This window comes from Schistocerca gregaria, chromosome 2 (genome assembly GCF_023897955.1).
Source record: "Schistocerca gregaria isolate iqSchGreg1 chromosome 2, iqSchGreg1.2, whole genome shotgun sequence".
Lineage (NCBI taxonomy): Eukaryota > Metazoa > Arthropoda > Insecta > Orthoptera > Acrididae > Schistocerca > Schistocerca gregaria.
In genome coordinates this window covers 205,461,119-205,484,417 of record NC_064921.1, presented here as the reverse complement: position 1 = coordinate 205,484,417, position 23,299 = coordinate 205,461,119, and the positions used below count along the sequence as shown (strand labels likewise).

The 23,299-nt window shown below is 43.0% G+C and overlaps 1 protein-coding gene across 3 annotated transcripts in view; it reads right to left on the bottom strand.

Annotated features, from left to right (window-relative positions):
* Positions 1-398: 398 nt before the first annotated feature.
* LOC126336697 (glutathione S-transferase-like) overlaps positions 399-23,299 on the bottom strand; it is a 336,946-nt gene continuing 314,045 nt past the window's right edge. For 2 of the 3 annotated variants that reach the window (XM_050000652.1, XM_050000649.1), the window contains exons 2-4: positions 1,785-1,952; positions 1,221-1,363; positions 399-763 (exon numbers count right to left, since the gene is read on the bottom strand). In XM_050000652.1, the coding sequence (XP_049856609.1) occupies positions 629-763; positions 1,221-1,363; positions 1,785-1,863 (357 nt within the window). In that variant the 5' untranslated portion in view covers positions 1,864-1,952 and the 3' untranslated portion in view covers positions 399-628. Of the gene's footprint in view, positions 764-1,220; positions 1,364-1,784; positions 1,953-15,359; positions 15,429-23,299 lie in introns of those variants that run through there. The other variant, XM_050000650.1, reaches the window with a different exon arrangement.

Below are 23,299 nucleotides of genomic sequence, written 5' to 3'. Positions count from 1 at the left end.
TTTATCCATGAAAATTAAAAGATCCTTATCACTAATGAAATGGTGGAGACTAGTTCACATTCCATGGAAAGTATTTTTGACTAATGTACACCTGTACGCACATTTTTAACAAATAGATACTATTACTCCATTCCACGTTCTCTCTGTGATATGACCACATATTGTGCATGCGCTTGACAGATCTTCCAGGACGAATCAGTTTGCATACAATTATTCAGGGTGTCATGTTTTAAAATGCATCAACCACGAAATGCAGCAAAAATGAGAAACACATATATAGGAAACATAATTACAAAATTTTCACCAACATTACTTCAGTGTTTTGCATGTCTGACAAGAAATTAATTTGTGAATCCACCAAAACAATTCCACGCATTAGCAAATAAAACACATGCAGCTGAACTATCTCCAATGTTATTGTTCTGATTGAGTCTTGTAAATGGAAAGGTATTGTTATATGATCTTTTACAGGAAGATTTTTTACATCTTTTTGCAGTCGCAAAGGTGTATCACAGTTCTAACAACATATAATGAATATTTAAATGTAGATCAATTCAGATTTCTAACATTACATGTATTTAACACGCTACTAAATTCACATTTCAGTTTTTGGTCTCTTCGCAACCCACTATTCAACAGCTGGTATTTCAAGTACGGTCTTTTCGAGCGCAGCAAGGTTTGAATAACCTTTTGTTATGTCAAATCCAATAATGGCCTTGAGATAGTCGATCAGTGCTACAAAATAGAGGTCTGCCCACGAAAGCTGAAAGCAAGGACTTCGCATTAATCTTCAAACAAAAAGATTCTCATTTCTTAACACTATGTAGAGAGGTGACGTGTAGCAAGGCAGGCCACACAATTTAAATTTACAATTCTGAAACCATACAAAGTGCACTGCAGAATTTTATATTTCTTGTGTGATGCGTTTGTGAACAATAATATACTATATATTGCCAACTTAGGATCTGTATTTCCCTCAATCATATCATGGTATGAAAGCAGGTAAGAGTGATAAAATAATCTGAATCATGCTACAAAAACCTTACCGTTTTCTGTGCGAACAATTAATTCAACTTTTGTGACTGAACTGTCGAGTAAAATAACTTTCGTCGTTACATTTTATAACAATACCCATCGGCAGGTAACTACATTATTTAAGAACATATATCTCAGCTTTCTTAAGTATCAGTAGTTCGTATATTTCAGTGTGTTTGGCTTACCTTGCTATTTGCAAGATAACCTCCATTTTCCTTCACCATTTTATCTAGTCTTGGCAACAAAAATGGTAGACTTTCATTTATGACTGCTGCTTTCTTCTTTTGCTTTAATGTTTCGTCAGTCTCATGCGCAGGACTTACCATTTCTACAAACAGAAGTAAACATTAAAAGTAACGTGTGGACAGAATCTTTGGGATTTTTAACTTAAAAATTACTAAACTGGTATAAAATTTATACGTCCTTATTAATACAAAGAAGGATATTTTCACTTAAAATCGTCTCATTTATGTCATATTTCTTCTTCAAATTATCTGATCAACTGTTTAGTACAATTTTGGGCAAATGTATGTCTTTAGGCAATTTAAAGTAAGATACTTCAGAAACTGATCTATGGTGTTCAACTTCTTGTTTGTATTTATTCACTCATCAATATCTCCACTGCAGTGTCAGCGAAGGCCTTTATTCATTTCATTGTTTCTCTTAGACCCAGGATTTTCCACATCGCTATAGTGAAAAGCAAATTAAAAAATACAGAATATTTCGGCACAGGAAAACATTTAACTTACTCATTCTTATGTCTGATATTGTATCAGCAGCCATGTCAATCTGGAGATTTTCCCAATCATTAGCTCCAGCCAAGCCCATTTGCTTGCCTAAGTAACGACATATAGCGTGAGACTGCCACGTCTTCTTCTCGTCGATTTCAAGAACTGGAAGCTGCCCAAAGGGCGTTGCTTGATAAAAGGGAGAAAAATAAATTAGTGGATGTAAGCTGCAGATTTATTTTGTAATCCAAAAAATCCAATAACAGTTCTTGTTTGTTGTATATCAAAATTATATCTGAATATATAGTATAATTATAAACTAAAGGTAAGTGTGTGTTACAGTTTTCTTTAGTATCGGTATTCTTAGAAAAGAAAATTCTCATGTGTACATGTGAACAGTGGACCTCAAACCATACATTTTTCTTGGCTGAGACCTCAATGGCTCTAGACACAAAGGAATTAAAGACATTAGCTGCCAGTTTCTACTGATTTAAATCAATGGGGGAAGTTGAAAATCGGTAGCAGATCGGAATTCGAAGCCAGACCTCCTGCTTACCAGGAAGATTCGCCGACTACTGCGCCATCCGGACACAGTGATCATAGCAACTGCACAGTCTACCCTAGCATGCCTCCCATCAGACTCAAATTCCCAACTTATCCAAAAAACTACTGTTGTAGTGCTCCTTGCCAATTATCGTCATTACTCGCGGAATTTCGCCGATTTCCGTAAGATTTCGAACTTGGTGTGCATCTGCACTGAAGGGATCATTGTCCGTCCTAGCCTTAATTATACATGTGGGATTGTTCTTTCGGACATGTCCAAAAGAACAGACACCACATACAGAATGGCCATAGTCAGAACCGTTATACTTTAGAAAAATGCTGACAACTGCAGTGAATGGTTGCAGTCTCAATGTCTAAGACTTATAGTCACGAGTCAAAACGTTATCACCAATACCCAACGTGGGACTGCAAGCCCGTATGATGACGTTGTGATCATGTGACGCTGTAAGGAAAGTATAGACGCAGAGTAGAGAGACGAATGGGGGATCATTCTAGCGACAATGGGAAATCAACTGAGATAATCGACTTTGAAAAAGGGCAGATTGTAAAAACCCAAAATCTTCGGAACGAGCATCTCGGAAACGGCGAAACTGGTCGGCTGTTTGTATGCTGTTGTAGTGAACATTCGTGGAAAGTGAGTGAAGGATGGCGAAACGAGTAGTCCACTAGCTGTTGGACAAAGAGACCTCACCCCAAAAAGTGGAGGCTGAAGGCTTGCCCTCTCTGTAAACCAGGACAGGCAGCGATCTGTGACGGATGTGACGACAGAATACAATTCTGCTGCAGGCACGAGTGTTTCGCAGCACACCATTCGGTGAATATTTTTGAACATGGGGCTCCACAGTGGACGATTCCTACGTGATCCTAAACTGAGCCTATGACGCAATCAGTTCGACTGCACACGAGATGTTTGAGACTGGACCGCGGATCCTGTGGAAACGTGCCGTCTGTTCGGATGAATCATGTTTCTCGTTAAACCAGGTAGGTGACAGTGTGCAGATACGGCATCATCAAGTCGAACGTCAGCTCGAAGCAAGTACAGCGGCATGGACGAAGGACAGCGCGGCCGGCGGTATGCTGTGGGTAAGGGTTGCCAGGTCCGAAAATAAACTCTCCCTTATATTTAGCCGGACTTTTGCCCTAAAAGCTGGAATACCTATTTTAAATACAAATACAGGAATTTGGTTATTTTAAATCGTTATTAACTATCAATTACAGTTTCTGGCGAGATCAACCGTAAACTTGTTTAAACTAAAAAGCAATCCGTAAACAGTCTTACAATTTAGCAGTTATGACTAAATTCTCAGTCGCCTTAATTGCTCGGTGTTCTTTCTAAGATAAGCTTAAGTGATAATAAACTAAAAGTTTGCATTAAACAATAAAAACGAATTAAAAGAATCACAATTGGGAGCAAAGGGGGTAATCTGAGTTTTGATTGTCTGGCTTTTGCAGATGATCCTGAAATATTTGCTGAAACTATAGTAGATGCAACAATGCGGATAAATCTCCTATAACAGATAGCTTCAAAAGCAGGCCTACATACATCTTTTGAAAAAACAGACTACATGACAGATGTGAATTAGGCACCGAAATATATCAAACTGGATTATGGCAGAATAAAAATGCCTACAAAATTTTAATATCTAGGTGAAATAATGCAAGCAAATGCTTTAGACAAAGAAGCTAACCTAGCAAGAGCAAAGAAAACGGAGGTGGCTTTTCGACTAACAAAAAACCTGTATAACAAGAAATCTATTTGTATAAATGCAAAACTTCGGCACTACAATTCTGTCATTAAACCAGAATGACAATTTTCATCAGAATACCTTTCGTTAAATACAGCCAAACAGTCAAGTGAAATAGAAAAGAAAGAAAGGAAAATAACCAGGAAATGGGAAACTAAGTTTTCGAAAACAGCCACAAGTCGCACTTCGTATTTTTTATGAAGTCCGGTTTTGCTCTTCAAATGAACAAGAGCATCATCAGAATATACACTGTAAAAGATACAAATTGAGACAATATGGAAAACTTATACTGACATTACGTAACGTACATATTCTGCTTCCAGTGTGCTGACTTACTTTTGAAGTTGGCTGGCAGCAGTAGAGATTGCCTTTACTCTTGGCTGACAGCTGTAAAGATTAATTTGGCTGTACCATAATACTTAAACTTACGTTTAAAGTACATTAGTAAATGATAACATTGACACTGAGAGCGCCAAAGATGAAATTGACTGTACAGCATTACTTGTAACGTCTATTGTACAATCTATCCAAAGATAATTTACAACTACGAAGTTATATTAATCGCGTCTTTGTCAATTATCTTTGGATAGACTATCCTATAGACGTCAGAAGTCATGTTGTACAGTCAGTTTTATCTTTGGCGCTGTCAATGTTAATGCCATCATTTAGTACTGTACATTAAGAAGTGCCACGTAAGTTTAAGTAGTATGCAAGGCCAAATTAATCTTTAGAGCTGTAAACCAACAGTAAAGGCAATCTTTACTGCTGTCTGGCAACTTTAAAAGTAAGTCACCGCACTGGAAGCAGAATATGTACTTTACGTAATGTCAGTGTAAGTTTTCCATATTATCTCAATTTGTATCATTTACAGTGTATATTCTGATTGTTCTCTGGTTCATTTGAAGAGGGAAACTGGTCTTAATAAAAAATAAGAAGTACGACTTGTGGCTGTTTTCGAAAACTTAATTTTAAAAGTCGCTCCCCCTGCAGACAATGCCTGCTCTTAGGGAAATAGAAATTAAGAAGTATTAATGAAGTTTATGACAAAATAGAGCGAATGTCACACACGATAAGGAAGAGAAGAATTGCATTCTGTGGATACCTGAAAAGGCCAGTGGAAAAGAGGATAACAAAAAGAATTTTTAACTTCTTTGACAGAACCACAAAACATCGATGACGTGGATAAAAGAAGTTAAAGTACATCTGAGGGAAATGGAAATAATGGTGGAAGAAATAGGAGAAAAAGAAAGATTCAGAACAAATGTAAAAGATTTCAAGGGCTCCAGGAGAAAACAAAGAAAAAGGCAGATGCAATATTGACAGATGAAAGAAGAGAAAAACATAGGGAAAGAATGAAAAATTACTAGATAGAAAGAAAAGAGAGAAGAAAGAATACGTATGTTGGTTCATGTGGTACTTAGAAGACCAAACCAATAAAAAAGGAAAACGTAGGACACAGACATAAGAACAGCATTTGTTGATACATCCGTATATCCTTATGGAAAATCTACTTATTCCACCTTTTATCATTCCTTGCTCATACGCCATTAGCTAAGAATGGGCCTTAGTTGTGCATTCTCTACTTCATCACTAAAAAGCCTAACAAAAGCGGAGCAGTCCGGACTTGTAAATATTTGGCCGGACACGAGCTTAAAGAACCAGATACATGGCAATCCTAGATGTGGGGGACGCTCGCCTGGGTCTCCATGGGGACTGTGATAGTAATCAAAGGCAACATGACAGTTGTGGACTAAGTGAACATTACTACGGACCACCTGCATCTCTTCATGCTTGATATCCGCCGTGATGAAATCTTCCAGCAAAATAATTGACCGTGACACTGCGCCGGAATTGTGCTACAACGGTCAGACGAGCATGACAGTGGATTCACATTCACATCTTGACCGTCAAATTCGCCTGTTCTGAAAACAGTAGAACACATCTGGGGCAACATTCAGCACTAGCTCCGCGCCAACAAACTACCAGCCCGTAATTTACGAGAGCTGCGTTACCTGTGCCTGAACAACTGGTGTCAGATTCCTCCAGAACCCTATCAAAGATTCGTCGAATCCGTGCCACACAGAACTGCAACAGTATTTATTTCCAAAGGGGGAACAACACGCTATTAAGCACATGGTCATAATGTTTCGGCTCGTCAGTGCATGTGCTCATGCAAATAAAATAAAAATATAAACAACATCTCCGACAAAGAAAAATTCGTGCAAGTGGTTGTATCGCATAGCTTTGTTGCAGAAAAGTTGAACTGAGTGCGTTACAAAAGTAAACGCGAAGAAAATGTTCCAAACTGCCGTAGTGTGATTTCGTTATAAAATACCATCAAATTAATTTAAGTCAAAATACTGTAAAAAAGAACATACGAGGTGTAAATACAAAGTACAACATTCTTATTTCTGTGTCTTTCAGTATCATCTTTGTGTAATATCTCAACTTAATTCTATTTACCGATTAGGAATCTAATTTCTACCCCCATGAACCATTGACCTTACCGTTGGTGGGGAGGCTTGCGTGCCTCAGCGAGACAGATGGCCGTACCGTAGGTGCAACCACAACGGAGGGGTATCTGTTGAGAGGCCAGACAAACGTGTGGTTCCTGAAGAGGGGCAGCAGCCTTTTCAGTAGTTGCAGGGGCAACAGTCTGGATGATTGACTGATCTGGCCTTGTAACACTAATCAAAACTGCCTTGCTGTGCTGGTACTTCGAACGGCTGAAAGCAAGGGGAAACCACAGCCGTAATTTTTCCCGAGGGCATGCAGCTTTACTGTATGATTAAATGATGATGGCGTCCTCTTGGGTAAAATATTCCGGAGGTAAAATAGTCCCCCAATCGGATCTCCGGACGGGGACTACTCAGGAAGATGTCGTTATCAGGAGAAAGAAAACTGGCATTCTACGGATCGGAGCGTGGAATGTCAGATCCCTTAATCGGGCAGGTAGGTTAGAAAATTTAAAAAGGGAAATGGATAGGTTGAAGTTAGATATGGTGGGAATTAGTGAAGTTCAGTGGCAGGAGGAACAAGACTTTTGGCCAGGTGAATACAAGGTTATAAATACAAAATCAACTAGGGGTAATGTAGGAGTAGGTTTAATAATGAATAAAAAATAGGAGTGCGGGTAAGCTACTACAAACAGCATAGTGAACGCATTATTGTGACCAAGATAGACACGAAGCCCACGCCCAATACAGTAGTACAAGTTTATATGCCAACTAGCTCTGCAGATGATGAAGAAATTCATGAAATGTATGATGAGATAAAAGAAATTATTCAGGTAGTGAAGGGAGACGAAAATTTAATAGTCATGGTTGACTGGGATTCGAGAGTAGGAAAAGGGAGAGAAGGAAACATAGTGAGTGAATATGGATTGGGGGACAGAAATGAAAGAGGAAGCCATCTGGTAGAATTTTGCACAGATCATAACTTAATCATAGCTAACACTTGGTTCAAGAATCATAAAAGAAGGTTATATACATGGAAGAATCCTGGAGATACCAGAAGGTATCAGATAGATTATATAATGGTAAGACAGAGATTTAGGAACCAGGTTTTAAATTGTAAGACATTTCCAGGGGCAGATGTGGACTCTGACCACAATCTATTGGTTATGAACTGTAGATTAAAGCTGAAGAAACTGCAAAAAGGTGGGAATTTAAGGAGATGGGACCTGGATAAACTGACGAAACCAGAGGTTGTACAGAGTTTCAGGGAGAGCATAAGGCAACAATTGACAGGAATGGGGGAAAGAAATACAGTAGAAGAAGGATGGGTAGCTCTGAAGGATGAAGTAGTGAAGGCAGCAGAGGATCAAGTAGGTAAAAAGACGAGGGCTCGTAAAAATCCTTGGGTAACAGAAGAAATATTGAATTTAATTGATGAAGGGAGAAAATATAAAAACGCAGTTATTGAAGCAAGCAAAAAGGAATACAAACGTCTCAAAAATGAGATCGACAGGAAGTGTAAAATGGCTAAGCAGGGATGGCTAGAGGACAAATGTAAGGATGTTGAGGCTTATCTCACTAGGGGTCACAGCTGCAAAATACTAATGCGAATTCTTTACAGGCGAATGGAAAAACTGGTAGAAGCCGACCTCGGCAAGGACAGTTTGGATTCTACAGAAATGTTGGAACACGCGAGGCAATACTGACCCTACGACTTATCTTAGAAAACAGATTAAGGAAAGGCAAACCTACATTTCTAGCATTTGTAGACTTAGAGAAAGCTTTTGATAATGTTGACTGGAATACTCTCTTTCAAATTCTAAAGGTGGCAGGGGTAAAATATGGGGAGCAAAAGGCTATTTACAATTTCTACAGAAACCAGATGGCAAGAGTCGAGGGGCATGAAAGGGAAGCAGCGGTTGGGTAGGGAGTGAGACAGGGTTGTAGCATGTCGCCGATGTTATTCAATCTGTATATTGAGCAAGCAGTAAAGGAAACAAAAGAAAAATTCGGAGCAGGTATTAAAGTCCATGGAGAAGAAATAAAAACGTTGAGGTTCGCCGATGACATTGTAATTCTGTCAGAGACAGCAAAGGACTTGGAAGAGCAGTTGAAAGGAATGTACAGTGTCTTGAAAGGAGGATATAAGATGATCATCAACAAAAGCAAAACGAGGATTATGGAATGTAGTCGAATTAAGTCGGGTGATGCTGAGAGAATTAGATTAGGAAATGAGACACTTCAAGTAGTAAATGAGTTTTGCTATTTGGGTGGCAAAATAACTGATGATGGTCGAAGTAGAGAGGATTTAAAATGTAGACTCACAATGGCAATGAAAGTGTTTCTGAAGAAGAGAAATTTGTTAACAGGGAGTATAGATTTAAGTGTCAGGAAGTCGTTTCTGAAAGTATTTGTTTGGAGTGTGGCCATGTATGGAAGTGAAACATGGACGATAAATAGTTTGGACAAGAGAAGAATAGAAGCTTTCGAAATGTGGTGCTACAGAAGAATGCTGAAGATTAGATGGGTAGATCACATAACTAATGAGAAGGTATTGAATAGAATTGGGGAGAAGAGGAGTTTGTGGCACAACTTGACAAGAAGAAGGGACTGGGTGGTAGGACATGTTCTGAGGCATCAAGGGATCACTAATTTAGCATTGAAGGGCAGCGTGGAGGGTTAAAAACGTAAAGGGAGACCAAGAGATGAATACACTAAGCAGATTCAAAAGGATGCAGGTAGCAGTAAGTACTGGGAGATGAAGAAGCTTGCACAGGATAGAGTAGCATGGAGAGCTGCATCAAACTAGTCTCAGGACTGAAGACAACAACAACAACACTGATAAATTATTTAAGCACTATATATTACTTTATCGACTACTACTACTACTACTACTACCAAGCAATGTCTGATCTTATTGATTTTAGCATAAAACACTGCTTGATACTCACTCTCACCTTGCTCCTCTGTATGTAGTGCCATCTACCTCACATACAAATTACTTGTTATCAGTGTCTTTAAAAAGCATTTACTTCCCTCATTCTGCACCAAATGGTAGAAGAGATGAAATTTATTAATCCAAAATGCTTAAACAAATGTTTTTACTTACATTCTTTCATTGATGGCCATTTCTCCATCTCATATCGTACATCTTCAAATTCAATCGTGCCATAGGATAGAAGAAAACGTATTGGCTCAGCCAGACCCGTTATGGGGAAGGACGTTAACTTATACACTCCTGGAAATTGAAATAAGAACACCGTGAATTCATTGTCCCAGGAAGGGGAAACTTTATTGACACATTCCTGGGGTCAGATACATCACATGATCACACTGATAGAACCACAGGCACATAGACACAGGCAACAGAGCATGCACAATGTCGGCACTAGTACAGTGTATATCCACCTTTCGCAGCAATGCAGGCTGCTATTCTCCCATGGAGACGATCGTAGAGATGCTGGATGTAGTCCTGTGGAACGGCTTGCCATGCCATTTCCAGCTGGCGCCTCAGTTGGACCAGCGTTCGTGCTGGACGTGCAGACCGCGTGAGACGACGCTTCATCCAGTCCCAAACATGCTCAATGGGGGACAGATCCGGAGATCTTGCTGGCCAGGGTAGTTGACTTACACCTTCTAGAGCACTTTGGGTGGCAAACTGGCTGACACTGACGGCGGCGGTGCACAAATGCTGCGCAGCTAGCGCCATTCGACGGCCAACACCGCGGTTCCTGGTGTGTCCGCTGTGCCGTGCGTGTGTTCATTGCTTGTACAGCCCTCTGGCAGTGTCCGGAGCAAGTATGGTGGGTCTGACACACCGGTGTCAATGTGTTCTTTTTTCCATTTCCAGGAGTGTATTTTGGTGCCATCTCTAGGTTAAGCTGAAAATCAGAGATTACGAAAGAATTAATTCCTACTGCAGGATTAGGAAGTAGCTGTTCGTGACATTTATATATTATTGCCCATCTGCGTTAGTTAAAATGATGTGAGGTGCACAACATACAGGTTTTGCATAAGCGTTGTCTGCGAAGAAGGTTAAAGGGTATCGAGAAAAGGCAGTCTCTTTACTGATGTCATGGTCTACGAGCTCTTATAGTGTGTTGAAAGAAAGATGCAAATGCACAAGCAATATCAGCACGAGGCAAAACTGAGAATGGGCAGACAGGTGCAGCATAGGTTGTAAGCCACAAAAGAAAATGTTAAATTATTTAGATATCTTCTTATCTCTGTTTAATAGCGATCCATATCTCCGATGGATCAGACTTGAGGCAAGCATATAAACTACACTGGCTTTCACAGATAATTCTAAAACTGGTCATCTCCAATATTTACAATGAACAGTAAGCTGACAGACCAGAGAGGACTTACCTATTTTAGTTGTAATTAACATTATACACTGAGGCGAAGAGAGTCATAGGATACCTCCTAATATCGTGTAGAACCTCCTTTTGCTCAGCGTGATGCAACAACTCGACGTGGCATGGACTCAACAAGTCGTTGGATGTCCCCTGCAAGAATAGTGAGCCATACTGCCTCTATAGACGTCCACAATTACGAAAGTGTTGCTGGTGCAGGATTTTGAGCAATAAATAACGTTCGATTGTGTCCCATAAATGCTCGATGGGATTTATGTCGAGTGATCTAGGTGGCCAAATCATTTGCTCCAATTGTCCAGAATGTTCTTCAAACGAACCGTGCACATAAAAATTCCATCATTGTTTTGGAACATCAAGTCCATCAATGGCGGCACGTGGTCTCCCAGTAGCCGAATTTAACCATTTCTAGTCAGTGATATGTTCAGTTGGATGGAAGGACCCTGTCCCTTCCGAGTAAACACAGTTGCCTTGTTGACAACTTGAGTTCATGGTTTCGTGGGGTCTGCGCCACAGTTGAACCCTACTGCCAGCTCCTACCAACTGAAATCGGGATTCATCCAACCAGTCCAAGGTTTTTCAGTCGTCTACGGTCCAATCAATATGCTCATGAACCCAAGAGAAGTGCTGCAGACTATCTCGTTCTACACTACTGGCCATTAAAATAGCTACACCAAGAAGAAATGCAGATGATAAACGGGTAGTCATTGGACAAATATATTATACTAGAACTGAAATGTCATTACATTTTCACGCAATTTGGGTGCATAGAGACAGAAATCATTACCCAGAACGACCACCTCTGACCGTAATAACGGCCTTGATACGCCTGGGCATTGACTCAGACAGAGCTTGGATGGCTTGTACAGCTACAGCTGCCCATGCAGCTTCAACACGATACCACAATTCATCAAGAATGGTGACTGGCGTATTGTGACGGCCACCATTGACTAGGCGTTTTCAATTGGTGAGAGATCTGGAGAACGTGCTGGCCAGGGCAGCAGTCGACCATTTTCTGTATCCAGACAACCCGTACAGGAGCTGCAACATGCGGTCGTGCATTATCCTACTGAAATGTAGGGTTTCGCAGGGATCGAATGAAGGGTATAGCCACGGATCGTAACACATCTGAAATGCAACGTCCACTGTTCAAAGTGATGTCGATGCGAACAAGAGGTGACCGAGACGTGTAACCAATGGCACCCCGTACCATCACGCCGGGTGATACGCCAGTATGGCTATGACGAATACACGCTTCCAATGTGCGTTCACCGCGATGTCACCAAACACTATGCGACCATCATGATGCTGTAAACAGAACCGGGATTCATGCGAAAAAATTACGTTTTGCCATTCGTGCACCAAAGTTCGTCGTTGAGTAGACCATTGCAGGCGCTCCTGTCTGTGATGCAGCGTCAAGGGTAACCGCAGCCATGGTCTCCGAGCTGATAGTCCATGCTGCTGCAAACGTCGTCGAACTGTTCGTGCAGATGGTTGCCATCGTCCCCGTCTATTGAGTCAGGGATCGAGACGCGGCTACACGATCCGTTACAGCCCTGCTGATAAGATGCCTGTCATCTCAAGTGCTAGTGATACGAGGCCGTTAGGATCCAGCACGGCGTTCCTTATTGCACTCCTGAACCCACCGATTCCATATTCTGCTAACAGTCATTGGATCTCGACCAACGCGAGCAGCAATGTCGCGATACGATAAACCGCAATCGCGATAGGTTACAATGTGACCTCTATCAAAGTCTGAAACGTGACGGTATGCATTTCTCCTCGTTCCATGAGGCACCACAACAACGTTTCACCAGGCAACGTCGGTCAACTGCTGTTTGTGTATGAGAAATCGTTTGGAACCTTCCCGTGTTAGCACGTTGTATGTGTCGCCACCGGCACCAACCTTGTGTGAATGCTCTGAAAAGCTAATCAGTTGCATATCACAGCATCTTCTTCCTGTCGGTTAAATTTCGCGTCTGTAGCACGTCATCTTCGTGCTGTAGCAATTTTAATGGCCAGTAGTGTATTAGCTAAGGCACTCACTTCGGTCTTCTGCTGCCATAGCCCATTAACATCAAATTTCGCCACATTATCGTAAAAGATATATTCGTCGTTTGTCTCACATTGATTTCTGTGGTTATTTCAGGTGATGTTGCTTGTCTGTTAGCACTTAGAACCTCACGCAAATGCTATGCTCTTACGAAGGTCGTCGGAAACTTCATAGTCCGAGGTGAGGGGTAATGCCTACAATTTGGTATTCAGCACGCTCTTGACACTATGGATCGCGGAATACTGGATTCCCTAACGATTTCCGAAATGTGCCATGTTTCTAGCTCCAACTACCTTTCAGCTTTCAAACTCTGTTAATCCCGACGTGCGGCCATAATTGCGTCGGAAACCTTTTCACACGAATCACCTGAGTACAAATGACAGCTCAGTCAATGCATTGCCCTTTTATACTTTGTGTACACGGTACTACCGCATTCTGTTTCTGTGCATATCGCTATCCCAGGACACACCTCAGTTTGTAATGCAAGGCTTAATTTCGGTCGAAACGTGCCGGAACGGCACTCATCAGTGAATGTGACAATTGGCAAGCAACGTGATGCGATGGGCAACGGCATGAGGTAAGGTACTGTGTGTGTGTGTGTGTGTGTGTGTGTGTGTGTGTGTGTACGGTAACCCAAGGTAAGATGTGCTTCGTTCCGGAATTGTGATCGCCACAAATCAGTAACCTTCGTGTCCATTGTTTCCGACTGCTAGCAACCTAAGAGATCAAGACCATAACCAAGATAAACTGAGATTTGTTCCGAAGTTATGATGGGTAAACGTCAGCCTTATATTAAATCTTCTGTTTTATTGTTATGATTATAAGAAAATATGTTTTAGAAGCCTGAATTTGAGAACAATATTTTGTAGAAAATGATTTCTCATTGTAAGTTTTATCTCAATTTTCCAAAAATACAATTTTTGTGGCGGGGGTCCCGCAGCTCGTGGTCGTGCGGTAGCGTTCTCGCTTCCCGCACCCGGGTTCCCGGTTTCGATTCCCGGCGGGGTCAGGGATTTTATCTGCCTCGTGATGACTGAGTGTTGTGTGATGCCCTTAGGTTAAGTTAGGTTTAAGTAGTTCTAAGTTCTAGGGGACTGATGACCATAGATGTTAAGTCCCACAGTGCTCAGAGCCATTTGAACCATTTGTGGCGGGGGAGTGAGACGGCGTTGTATTGTTGAAGATGTGGCTTCCGACACCTAAAATTTTAGAAATTAAAATTCTGTCAGAGAAAGGAAACGACTTTGAAGAGCATTTGAAGTGAAAGGACGGTGTCTTGAAAGGAGGATATAGGATGACCATCTATAAAAGAAAGACAAAGTTAATGGAAAGTAGTCGAATTAAATCAGGTGATGCTGAGGGACAGATTAGGAAACGAGACACTTAAAGTAGCAGATAAGTTTTCTTATGTGGGCAGCAAAATAACTGATGATGGACGAAGTAGAGAGAATATAAAATGTAGACTGGCATTGGCAAGAAAAGCATTCCTGGAGAAGAGAAATTTGTTAATATAGAATATAGATTCAAATGCTAGGAGGTCTTTTCTGAAAGTATTAGTATGGAATGTAGCCATGTACGGAAGTGAAACATGGACGATAAACAGTTTAGACAATAAGCCAATAGAAGTTATGGAATGTTGTGCTACAGAATAATGCTGAAGAATGGGTGGATAGATCACGTAACTAATGAGGAGGTACTGAATAGAAATGGGGAGAAGAGAAATTTGTGGCACAACCCGACTAGAAGAAGGGATCGGTTGATAGGACACATTCTGAGACATCAAGGGATCACCATTTCAGTACTGGAGGGAAGTGTGGGGGGTAAAAATGGTAATGGGAGATCGAGAGGTGAATGCAGTAAGCAGACTGAGAAGGATGTAGGTTGCAGTATTATTCGGAGATGAAAAGGCTGCAAAGGAAAGAGTAGCGAGGAAAGAATGAAGATTGTGTTTAACGTCCCGTCGACATCGAGGTCATTAGAGACGGACCACAAGCTCGGGTGGTGTCAAGGATGGGGAAGGAAATCGACCGTACCTTTTAAAAGGAACCATCCCGACATATGACTGCAACGATTTAGTGAAAAAATAAATCGGGATGACCAGACGCGGGCTACAATCGTTATCCTCCCGAATGCGAGTCCACTGTGCTAACCACTGCGCCACCTCAATCGGAGAGTATCATGTAGGGCTGCATCAAACCAGTCTGAAGACCACAACAACACAACAAAGCACTTCTGTAATGCTTTTTCTACTACGATTACCGTAACGACTGTAGGTTAAAACCGCTTGCTAAATCTAAACAAACTGTATGCAATGGATCGCTTTGCATTGCGGATTAAACCGAAAGGGAAGTTTCAAAATCCGTTATCACGGTTACAGTTACTTGGAAGAGTGGATAAGCACCAACCTTTTCGTGTCGGGTGACTTCGTCCGGCGCTCTTCTACTTACATGTACCTCCGTGGCTTGAATGTCCTCTGCAGTACAGTATGAAACGCGTTGTGCCGCTATACCTGTATGTGTGGTGGGGCGTTGTGATGCAGCCACGTTGGGAAAGGGCAAGAGGGGAGGGTCTGGTACCTTTATCTTAGAGCTGAGATAAACGATACGACTGGTTGCAGTAGCGTAGCGGCGAAAAGTGTTGACAATTTTGCTTATACAAGGCGAACCACCTAAAATTTGCACCGCAAATATCGTGGAATGGAAAGTGCTATTGATTCGCGGTTTTCACAGAATGGATTGGTAGTCGGGGACTCCTATTGTTAGCCAATACACAGATTGTAATAATACTTAGAAAGCATATTTTTGTGCAAAAATATACTTTTTTTAGACGGAACAATATCTACTGACTTTAATGAACTGGAGGTATGGTAAATAAGAATGTCAGTGGTGTTTGTTGCAGGATTATAGTGGGAGTGATTTACGAGATATCGTATTCTGAAAAGTTCCCGACACTTGCACAATACCTGTGGTAGCACAAATTAGAGAACAACGTAAGTCCATACACTAGTTATTTGGATTCTGACCAGTAACGAGACAATTGACCATCACAAGTTGCGTTCAAAATTATCAACAGCAACGACAATAGATGCTTCCAGTCTGTACACATGCTAGTATTTCGGCGGAGATGACCGAGCAGGCTGCAGTAATACATCATGACATATTATTGGGTGTGTTTGGTACTGTATGTTCTTGCGGACAGCGTCTTTCACCTTTCCCCACAGAAAAAAGTCTACAGGCGTCAAATCCGGAGAACGGACCGCCCAAGGTACAGCTCCTCTGCGTCCAATCGAACTACACTACTGGCCATTAAAATTTCTACACCACGAATAAGACATGCTAGAGACGTGAAATTTAACCAACACGAAGAAGATGCTGAGATATGCACATGATTAGCTTTTCATAGCATTCACACGAGGTTGGCGCTGGTGACGACACCTACAACGTGCTGACATGAGGAAAGTTTCCAACAAAGTCAACAAACAGCAGTTGACCGGCTTTGCCTGGTAAAACGTTGTTGTGATGCCTCGTGTAAGAAGGGAAAATGTGTATCATCACGTTTCCGACTTTGATAAAGGTCGGATTGTAGCCTATCGGGATTGCGGTTTATCGTATTGCGACATTGCTGCTCGCTTGGTCGATATCCAATGACTGTTAGCAGAATATGGAATTGGTGGGATCAGGAGGGTAATACGGAACGCCGTGCTCGATCCCAACGACTTCGTATCACTAGCAGCAGCAGAAGGAGGAGGAGGATGTTAGCGAGGTCATTAGAGACGGAGCGCAAGCTCGGGTTAGGGAACGATAGAGAAGGAAATCGGCAGTAACCTTTCAAAGGAACCATCCTGGTATTTGCCTGAAACGATTTAGGGAAATCACGGAAAACCTAAATCAGGATGGCTGGAGACGGGATTCAACCGTCGTCCTCCCGAATGCGAGTCCAGTGTGCTAACTCGTAACACTAGCAGTCGAGATGACAGACATCTTATCCGCATGGCTGGAACGGATCGTACAGCCACATCTCGATCCCGGAGACAACAGATGGGGACGTTTGCAGGACTACAACCATCTGCACGAACAGTTCGGCGACGTTTGCAGCAGCATAGACTATCTGCTCGGAGCCCGTGGCTGCGGTTACACTTGACGCTACATCACAGACAGGAGCGCCTGCGATGGTGTACTCAACGACGAACCTGGGTGCACGAATGGCAAAACTTCATTTGTTCGGATGAATCCAGGTTCTGTTTACAGCATCATGGTGGTCGCATCCGTGTTTGGCGACATCGCGGTGAACGCACATTGGAAGCGTGTGTCCGCCATCGCCATACTGGCGTATCGCCCGGCGTGATGGTATGGGGTGCCATTGTTTACACGTCTCGGTCACCTCATGTTCGCATTGACGGCACTTTGAACAGTGGACGTTAAATTTCAGATGTGATAAGACCCGTGGCTCTACCCTTCATTCGATCTCTGTGAAACCCTACATTTCAGGAGGATAACGCACGACCGCATGTTGCAGCTCCTGTACGGGCCTCTCTGGATACAGAAAATGTTCGACTGCTACCCTGGCCAGCACGTTCTCCAGATCTCTCACCAACTGAAAACGGTTGGTCAATGGTGGCCGAGCAACTGGCTCGTCACAATACGCCAGTTACCATTCTTGATGAACTGTGGTATCGTGTTGAAGCTGCATGGGCAGCTGTACCTGTACACCCCATCCCAGCTCTGTTTGACTCAATGCCCAGGAGTATCAAGGCCGTTATTACGGCCAGAGGTCGTTGTTCTGGGTACTGATTTCTCAGGATCTGTTGTTGTAGTGGTCTTCATTCCTGAGGCTGGTTTGATGCAGCTCTTCATGCTACTCTATCCTGTGTAAGCTTCTTCATCTCCCAGTACCTACTGCAACCTACATCCTTATGTATCTGTTTGGTGTATTCATCTCTTGGTCTCCCTCTACGATTTTTCCCTCCATGCTGCCCTCCAATACCAAATTGGTGATCCCATCTATGCATCCAAATTGCGTGAAAATGTAATGACATGTCAGTTCTAGTGTAATATATTTGTCCAATGAATACCCGTTTATCATCTGCATTTATTCTTGGTGTGGCAATTTTTATGGCCAGTGCTGCATTTGGAAGCAGTTCGTGAAGACATGCTGTAGTACTTCGTGAACTATAAGCTGGACAGCCATCGTGATGGTACCACAGGTTCCTACTGGTCTGCAGAGGAAAGTCTTCTAGCATTCGTTGAAGATGCTCTGTTAGGAGGCTGCGATACGTGCACGCGTTGTGTTCCGTCTATGAAAAACGGGCCTCACGGTTTCAGTCCAAGGACGTTGACATTCCACCTCACGTAGCCAACTGGGATTGCTAAACAAGATACATGATACATCTAGAGTATCCTGTCTTAATGCTCATGTACAGAAGCTAACACGATTCCCATAATCGTTTCCATGAAACTCTTGCTGGAGAGAGATGTGACAGGGATAGAACCTCTGTCGATGGAGAACGCATGGATACTTGCCTGACATATTGCACTTCTTGTGCGATTGCGCGGTGCTAGCGTGCGGATCAACTGCGACAGGAGCAAGAACATCAATTTCTCCCTCTTCTGTCTTTACTTGTTTCTTTTTGTTGCCTTGTCTAGGTGTTACACTATCACTTTCACGTAACCCGTTGAAGAGGTCTATAAATAACTGTCGAAATGGTAGACGTCTATTGGTATATCTTGCCGCACACACCGTACAAGAACTAACTGCATTCTTCCTGCACTCTCCATCACCATGAGCACGTCGGCGTTTTCTGCACTGGTAAATCGCATCATCCCTACTGCTTGGAGTGCCACACACTAACTGACTAGCAAGTCGCAACGCATTCAAGGAACACACAAGCACATTGCAAGCAGCTACACGTGTTGAAATGCACAAACAAGTGTCGGTGCGGAAGCTTTTCAAAATACTCTGTCTCACATTAGAATCCTGCAACAAACACCACAGACATCTTAATTTACCCTAATTTTAGTTTGTTAATGTCAATAGGCACTCTTCCCTTTAAAAAGTGTATGTCTGCACAAAAAATACACTTTTAAATGTTATTATAGTCTGTTTATTGGCTAACAATACGAACCCCTGACTATCAAAACCGAACATCACGAGCTCTTTTCATTTTTGCAATATTTGCGGTGCAAGTTTTAGGTTATTCATCCTGCTTTTAGTTACGCTTAGTTTAGCATGGAAGAAGACAAGGCGATTTGTCCGCAAAACTCCCCTATACTACGGCACAATAAAGGACGCCTCTCCCCTCCCCCTATGACGTATTCGATGACCTCGTCGGTGACTAATCGCATTTTTCCACCCCTCCAGCCCTCTGTCATACGTCGTTTGCTCTATTTTTAAATGATGGAAAATTTAAAAACTGGTGGGTAATTAGAAATTAGCCAGGGCTTCCCCTCACTTCTACGACGTCACTGTGGAGGAAAGGTTGTTATCGTAAGAATAAATTGGCGGTAAATTCAAAAATCCAAGATGATACATTGGCATGCTGATGGAAGTATGACCTCTTGTGCTAAGAACAGAATTCAAGATGGCCGCAAGGGTTTCACCACCCCGTCTGTCACAGGTCACTTGCCCTGTGTATAAAATGGTGCAAAATTCAAAATAGATCAATTGTGGTAGTCTGTTTTCTCCCACTACTGTGACGTCACTGCAGAAGTAGGGCTGTAATCCTAAGTATAAATGTCATGTTATTGGAAGTAGGTCACTTATGCTTAATATAGCATTCAAGATGACCACTAGACCACTTATCATGTTTTCCCCAAGCCATTATTCACTCTGAAGTGTATGGTTATTTACAGCTGTCAGGTCACTTATAGAATTCCTGGGTTTTCTCCTCTGACATAGCCATGTGCGCAGTCGCCACCATAAGTTTAAGGTTGGTGGGAAATTGAAAATGGCAAAAATATATGGCGTACAGCATCGTGTTATATCAACTGAAAAATCGCGTACCCACTTTTCCATAAGTTTAAACAATGACCCCTTCTAGAAAATCGTATTTTCACCTGGTAATCCGCGTCATACTTGCACGAGATTTCAATCGCGTAATTCTCAATCTACATCAGGTGCTCCCTGAGGCTGAATTCAGAGTGGAACAGGTCCAGTATTTGTGGCTATCCGTCATCGGGATATCGGAACTCCACTGAACACACGCCAGAAGTCAGGGACACGTTATGTGCCTCGTCCTGCGTCTCACGGACGAAGATAACGAGCTGAGTTCCACACAATAAATGTCTGTGGAATCTTTGTTATTCTGCCTCGCCTAAAGGGCGTCAGACGGTTCAAAAATGGAACAGCCAACTGGCACAAACGATACGGACGTTTAGTTGTATGCATCAGTGTCAGAGAAAGGGTCAGCAGTGAAAAGAGTCTCCTGGTTTCTGATAGCAGCACTGAACACGTGTCACAACTCACAGTGTGAACTTGGTAACGATTTAACGCTCTCCAACACTCTATAGGACTATATTTTACAGTAAAAATTGCCGAGGCGGTGTTCACCAGTCGGTCGAAGTTAACTATATAGACCTACCATAGCACGAATCAACTCAATGACAGGTTTTGAAAAATGTGAATACCTACTAACTAGCGTTTCGTCCACCTTTTTTCGTACCCAGTGTCGCGATTCTATTTTAGATGAATTGGAAACCTACAGGTTGGAAGCGACTGAAATGTGTAAATATTGAAGCCGCTAACCTTTTTTCACCTTTCTTGAGTGAAATATATTCAGGTGAATGCTCATCCTACTGAATTCGACGTATGCAAACAACGTGAGGGTGCAGATCAAAAAATGCGAACGTGTTGATGATAATTTAACGCCATCCAACAATCGTGCAGTCCATATGTTGAAGTAAAATCAATAGAACAGTACCGCATTGGTCTGTAGGGCACTCTAAACTCCAGTCATCCCTCCAATATTGAAGTCTGGATCAGCTTTTCATAGTACGGCATTCCCCACAACTCACAGAACACAGCCCGTTGCATGGTTCTGTGAATGCCCCACACCTTTAATGTACATAAACGACAGACATAAACATCAAACGTTTCCAGGGGATTTCTAAATCATTTTTAACAAAAGCCTGCTAACATCACAGTTTTGTAACTTTGACAGAATGAATATGAAAGTCTTGAACAGACACAAGTGCTGCAAACAGCACTAGGTTCATTGAGGGTGTATCTCTCAAGTCTCTTTAAGTTTTTCAAACATGCTTCTGGTTTTAACCATTAGTTACAGAAAACTTCAGGCTTTTTACAGTTCGTTATCAGTTACACTTACGAGAAGCCGATTTCCATCAGTAAACATATCACTAGGCAATGTGATAAGAGCCAGCTTCTTGGTGGGAATAGACAAAGGCAAAGCAACAACGTATGATGTTCAATCTTAAATAGTATTCTGCTCCATCACTGTGAACACGAACAGAATAGAACACTGAGGCACCGCAGCCTCTCTCTGTCACAAAATAACTATCATGCAAATGGCTAGAGAGATACTTGCATACAACTGAAAGAACCTCAACACTTCTTGTCAGTGATTTAGATTCACTACAGTGCTGAAACTGAACGACTCGTTTCAAATGCAAGATGTGGCAGGGAAATGGTATACTTCACGTCATCCCTGATGCATCTTCATTTCGTGGAGTCTGACGTGTAGGAAGAAAAAACTTTCTTTCTTCTTGAATTTTACGTCAAAAACTGGGAAATTCACTTTAAAATTTCTTTTCCAGCGGTTTGAATCTAACCTAAAGTAGTCGCTGTCCACATTGTCGCTTTTCTAAGGTTTCATTATGTAGCTTGACAGAAGGGGCATGACAGTCTTGTGCTTACAAGGTTGCAACTTCTTCTAGACACGGCAGAGTAACCCTTTTGATATGGACTGCGAATCTTCTACCACTATACGACATACACTCCTGGAAATTGAAATAAGAACACCGTGAATTCATTGTCCCAGGAAGGGGAAACTTTATTGACACATTCCTGGGGTCAGATACATCACATGATCACACTGACAGAACCACAGGCACATAGACACAGGCAACAGAGCATGCACAATGTCGGCACTAGTACAGTGTATATCCACCTTTCGCAGCAATGCAGGCTGCTGTTCTCACATGGAGACGATCATAGAGATGCTGGATGTAGTCCTGTGGAACGGCTTGCCATGCCATTTCCATCTGGCGCCTCAGTTGGACCAGCGTTCGTGCTGGACGTGCAGACCGCGTGAGACGACGCTTCATCCAGTCCCAAACATGCTCAATGGGGGACAGATCCGGAGATCTTGCTGGCCAGGGTAGTTGACTTACACCTTCTAGAGCACGTTGGGTGGCACGGGATACATGCGGACGTGCATTGTCCTGTTGGAACAGCAAGTTCCCTTGCCGGTCTAGGAATGGTAGAACGATGGGTTTGATGACGGTTTGGATGTACCGTGCACTATTCAGTGTCCCCTCGACGATCACCACAGGTGTACGGCCAGTGTAGGAGATCGCTCCCCACACCATGATGCCAGGTGTTGGCCCTGTGTGCCTCGGTCGTTTGCAGTCCTGATTGTGGCGCTCACCTACACGGCGCCAAACACGCATACGACCATCATTGGCACCAAAGCAGAAGCGACTCTCATCGCTGAAGACGACACGTCTCCATTCGTCCCTCCATTCACGCCTGTCGCGACACCACTGGAGGCGGGCTGCACGATGTTGGGGCGTGAGCGGAAGACGGCCTAACGGTGTGCGGGACCGTAGCCCAGCTTCATGGAGACGGTTGCGAATGGTCCTCGCCGATACCCCAGGAGCAACAGTGTCCCTAATTTGCTGGGAAGTGGCAGTGCGGTCCCCTACGGCACTGCGTAGGATCCTACGGTCTTGGCGTTGATCCATGCGTCGCTGCGGTCCGGTCTCAGGTCGACGGGCACGTGCACCTTCCGCCGACCACTGGCGACAACATCGATGTACTGTGGAGACCTCAGGCCCCACGTGTTGAGCAATTCGGCGGTACGTCCACCCGGCCTCCCGCATGCCCACTATACGCCCTCGCTCAAAGTCCGTCAACTGCACATACGGTTCACGTCCACGCTGTCGCGGCATGCTACTAGTGTTAAAGACTGCGATGGAGCTCCATGTGCCACGGCAAACTGGCTGACACTGACGGCGGCGGTGCAGAAATGCTGCGCAGCTAGCGCCATTCGACGGCCAACACCTCGGTTCCTGGTGTGTCCGCTATGCCGTGCGTGTGATCATTGCTTGTACAGCCCTCTCGCAGTGTCCGGAGCACGTATGGTGGGTCTGACACACCGATGTCAATGTGT